Source organism: Mastomys coucha, unplaced genomic scaffold (assembly GCF_008632895.1).
Source record: "Mastomys coucha isolate ucsf_1 unplaced genomic scaffold, UCSF_Mcou_1 pScaffold17, whole genome shotgun sequence".
Classification (NCBI taxonomy): Eukaryota; Metazoa; Chordata; class Mammalia; order Rodentia; family Muridae; genus Mastomys; species Mastomys coucha.
The window spans coordinates 29,483,951-29,488,340 of NW_022196899.1; the positions used below are offsets into that span (position 1 = coordinate 29,483,951).

The following is a 4,390-nucleotide window of genomic DNA, read 5'->3' on the forward strand; positions in this document are numbered from 1 at the left end:
GAGGGGTGCACACTCATACTGCCACAGTATGCAACTAATGCAGTTAAATAAACAACACAGCTGAGCGACGTTGTAAACTCCTGGTGCAGCTTCTCTTCCCCAGATGTGCCATTACAGCACTCATCCATGAATAATGACTCTTCCTGGAAAAGTCTTCAAGTATAGTCTAGTTTTGTGAAACACTAAAACACTGAAATAATATGGGAGAAGATTTAGTCATGGCAAATTTACTGAAGCTTTTATTGCCTCTGTGGGTAATATGACAGGGATTGGAAAAGACACACTTGAACTTACAGAGATATGCAGGTGATAGTCACTGAAGAGAACCTTGACCTCAAGTATTTTTATATGTGGGTACTTCTCATTTTATACATTTTACTATTGAAAAAGCATTACATTTTAAAATGTGTACCTGTTCTGACATTTGGCAAAAAGTAAACTCTCCCTATGGTTGTCTGAAAAGAAAAGAATCAGCTTAGAGACCTGACCCAAACTAAGACTGAACCCCACAAACTGAGCCTGTCAAGCTGGCCGTGCATGCGTGTGCCCTTCCTCTCCCAGACTTGCGATGCCCCTCCCCCAACAGGGTAAGCATTTTTAGTACAAAACATTCCCTATAACCAGACATTCACCCTCAGAATAAACACATTAAATCATTTTTCTCTTGGAGCCCTAGCAACAGTCTTGTTTAATTCTAAGATGCCATCATGGTGAACAACCTTAACTCTTTTTGCTACATAATTAAAAGCTTTATATATTTTTGTTTATAATTACACAGTAATTGTAAATGTTTAGTACCAAACTGATGACAAGCACTATTTTGTTAGAAAGTCTTGCATTTAAAAATAAAATCTGTAAAACCCAAAGCATTAGGCCACACACAAATATCAAGATTTTTATGAAAAAAAAATTTATGAGGCAGGGAAAGAAGCTAATGGAGTCTCATTTGAAAACAAATCATATCTGAATCAATCAATCTGAAAACAATACCAGAACTCAAAATGTCCCACGTAGGGAACAAACAATATAGGTCTGCAAAACTTTTAAAGATATATACATATATATCTTTAATTTTTTTCATAATTGAAGTTCTTTATATTTACAAAAATGAAATCAAGAAATACTGAAAACAGCAAGATTCTTTTTTCTTTTAATAACCAATTCCTGTAACGTGAATAGAAATTTACTCTAAGCTTCTTTTGGTTGAAATGCATTCCTAAATTAAAGTTATGATTGGATTAATGATATATCTGTAAGGAAAGCTTTCTATGCATTTTCCAAATCATGTGACTAAAAAGCAGTTTTAATCATTTCCATATCTGCATAAATTATTCTGCTATCCTGAAGAACATCCCTTGGTACCCTGCAGAGGACCTGGATACATGAAGCAAAACCTGTTCCTACTGAAGACCGGTCACCCAACATTTAGTTCATCATTTTAACTTCCTCATGAAAATATTTATGAATACACCCCTTTCACATGTCACTATGTTATCAGATAAATGAGCATTTTCAGCAGGAGAGCAAGTCATGAGTCCTGTCATGGACAAAACAAACAAAAAACAAAAACAAACAATCAAGACTGCATTCTGCTTTGATGTGGAACTAGCAAATGCAAGTGAGACAAAAAGAGTCAAAAGTCAAATAATTTCTAGAACAGAACCCATTGGTATGTGGCCAGTGCTTGCCTGCCTGACCGTCTCTGCCCCGGAGTAAGGACTTGGAAAGCAGTGATTCAGCACGAAGCCATTTCAACAGTCAGCAGCCAGCACGGCTGGCCACGCCTCAGAGAGCAGTGCCATGGGAGAAAGGTTGGACTTCTAGGCTCAGCACAACCATTTCCAAAATCTAAATCTTACTATCTTCTTATAAATTAAGTGAATTGCATTGTGTTCCATAGTGCGATGACAAAAAATTTAAAAAACCAAACCTAAAACCCTCATGCCTAAATTTAGAATATTATATTGTATAGCAATCCAAAACATTCAAAACAAATGAGATAGTTTAACTTATTCGAAAGGCATAGAAGCATTTCAAAGCATAATGAAATCAGATTATGTGATGTGTGATGTACATGAGAGTGGAGTCTAACATTCGGTCTCATTACAATATTTTTTTAAATAAAAGTTCACTGCAGGACACTGCGTACAAACATGGGTAAGATAACCAGACTTGTTTTGTAAAACCTTCGTGAGGTCTGAAACATAAGACATATTTCAGGGAGTCACCAGATTAACCTTTTTTTTTTTCATGTGTTGGTTATTTTGACATTTCTTTTATCAGGTACTCTACTCACACCAACAGTACATGTAGTTTGCCAGGAAAATTAAATTCCCCCAACCAAACACCATTCCAGATGCAGCACACTTGGATAAATCCCTCTCATTTGAAGTGCTACCAGCATAGTCTTTGCAGCTAGCCCAAAGCATATGCTTAAGAAGTTTTATAGATTGTTTGTGGTGTTCATTATCATGTTTAATTCTAATGCCAAACTGTTTCCTGATGAAGACAGCATTGTGCTTTGTGCAAGAATGGAAACCTCAAAATAATCACCATCAAGCTTCTATGACTTATGGGAAGACAAACTAAGATGGTCCACAGGTATAAGATGAAATCCACAATGTTGGAATTATAAATGTCTAGAGTGGCCCAGACTAGAAGAGAAGCCCAAACCACCAGTAGAAGAGTGGAGTACGACATGGTCCACGATGTAGCCTTAAAGTTTTGTCTCAACCCTCAGTTTGAACTATGAGGATTGATCTTCAGTTCAGTCCAGCCAGCAGAAATTGACTGTGCATTTTTCCGTTGTATTTATTGTACAGACTATGTACATTCTAGAAGGTTCCTTTAGTGCTACACTGTTGTACTTTTTGTCCCAGCAATTTGAGGGCGTGCAAATTCCACAAAGTCATCAATAAGAACAGGCCATGCTCCTGGAAAAAAAAGAAAAAGGAAAAAATATGGGAGGAAAGGGAACAGAGAAAAGCAGAATCAAAGCTAATTATGTTAATAGAATCCTTTGGGTTTTATAGCTTTCTCATAAGAATTAGATATGTTACTCTTACCTACTCCCGGTGATCACTCTTTAAAAGTACCATTATTACGTCTTCTATTAATATATTCTTGTCTTTAATCTATTTTTCTAAAATGGGGTTATTGCTTAACCACTGAAAATATCTCTTCTGAGCAATAAATCAATTACTACAGTAGTGGTATGGTTTTCAGAGAGTTTTATTAAAGTCAGGCAGTCTAGTTAGTGATGCTGTGACAAGTCCTCTAGTCCCTCCCTCATAAGCATCTCTCGCTGTTTAGTGAAGAGTATAATGACAAGGAAATGGAAGGTCAGCCACAGTCCTGGGACATTTGTGAGGACATGAAGTATATGGGAGGGTTTTCAAAGAATGTCCTACACTCAGAATTTTCAAAAACTTATTGGTCGGTTCTCATGAGGAACTAGGCAACTGTGAAGGATTGGCTGATATGCTACTGAAAGCGGCACGCTGTACACACACAGAAACAGGAGAGTGTATAAACAGTGGCTGAATGTAAGACAGACCACCAGGCAGCTGACGTCGTTTCAAATTATACAAATCCAGCACACTTTCTGAGTTTGCAGACAAGACTAACAGAAAAAAAAACAAAAAAACAAAACCAACCTCACTAGATTCAAATGATAAAATACATTAACTCAGGCTGGAGAGATGGCTCAGCAGTTAAGAGCACCGACTGCTCTTCCAAAGGTCCTGAGTTCAAATCCCAGCAACCACATGGTGGCTTCACAACCATCCATAATGAGATCTGATGCCCTTTTCTAGGGTGTCTGAAGACAGCTACAGTGTACTTACATATAATAAACAAATCTTTTATTAAAAAAAAGAATGTAACTCTTAAAGTAAACTGAACACGTTGAGATGAATATTTTTATGCCTTTCTAGAGGGCAAATACTGGTATAATTTTTTTTTTTCTCCTTTAATTGTGTAGTGCTACAGAGTGCAGGCACCACAAGTGTTCTGTACCTAAACGAGGACTTTATCTCATCCTCCTTCACAGCAGTGGGCCAAGAGAAAAAAAAAATGAATAGGCACTCAAATGCACTTCTGTATTCCAGCAAGTGCTTAGCAATTAAATAGATTCAATTTCTAGCACGCATGCACACACACATACACACACACACACACACACATACATACACTCACACACACACATACAAACATGCACATACATGCACACGCACATATACACACATATGCACACATACACACACGAACATGAACACATACACACACATGCACACATACACATACACATTCGCAGACACACACACATACACACACATGCACACACATGTACACACACATGCACACATACACATACACACACACACACACA

At 37.4% G+C, this 4,390-nt stretch overlaps 1 protein-coding gene across 6 annotated transcripts in view; it reads right to left on the bottom strand.

Annotated features, from left to right (window-relative positions):
* Positions 1 to 218: 218 nt before the first annotated feature.
* Positions 219 to 4,390, bottom strand: part of Dcun1d1 (defective in cullin neddylation 1 domain containing 1) — a 47,372-nt gene continuing 43,200 nt past the window's right edge. For all 6 annotated transcript variants that reach the window (XM_031376613.1, XM_031376611.1, XM_031376610.1 and 3 more), the window contains one exon: positions 219 to 2,933. In XM_031376613.1, coding sequence (XP_031232473.1) covers positions 2,854 to 2,933 — 80 coding nt within the window. In that variant the 3' untranslated portion in view covers positions 219 to 2,853. The remainder of the gene's footprint in view (positions 2,934 to 4,390) is intronic.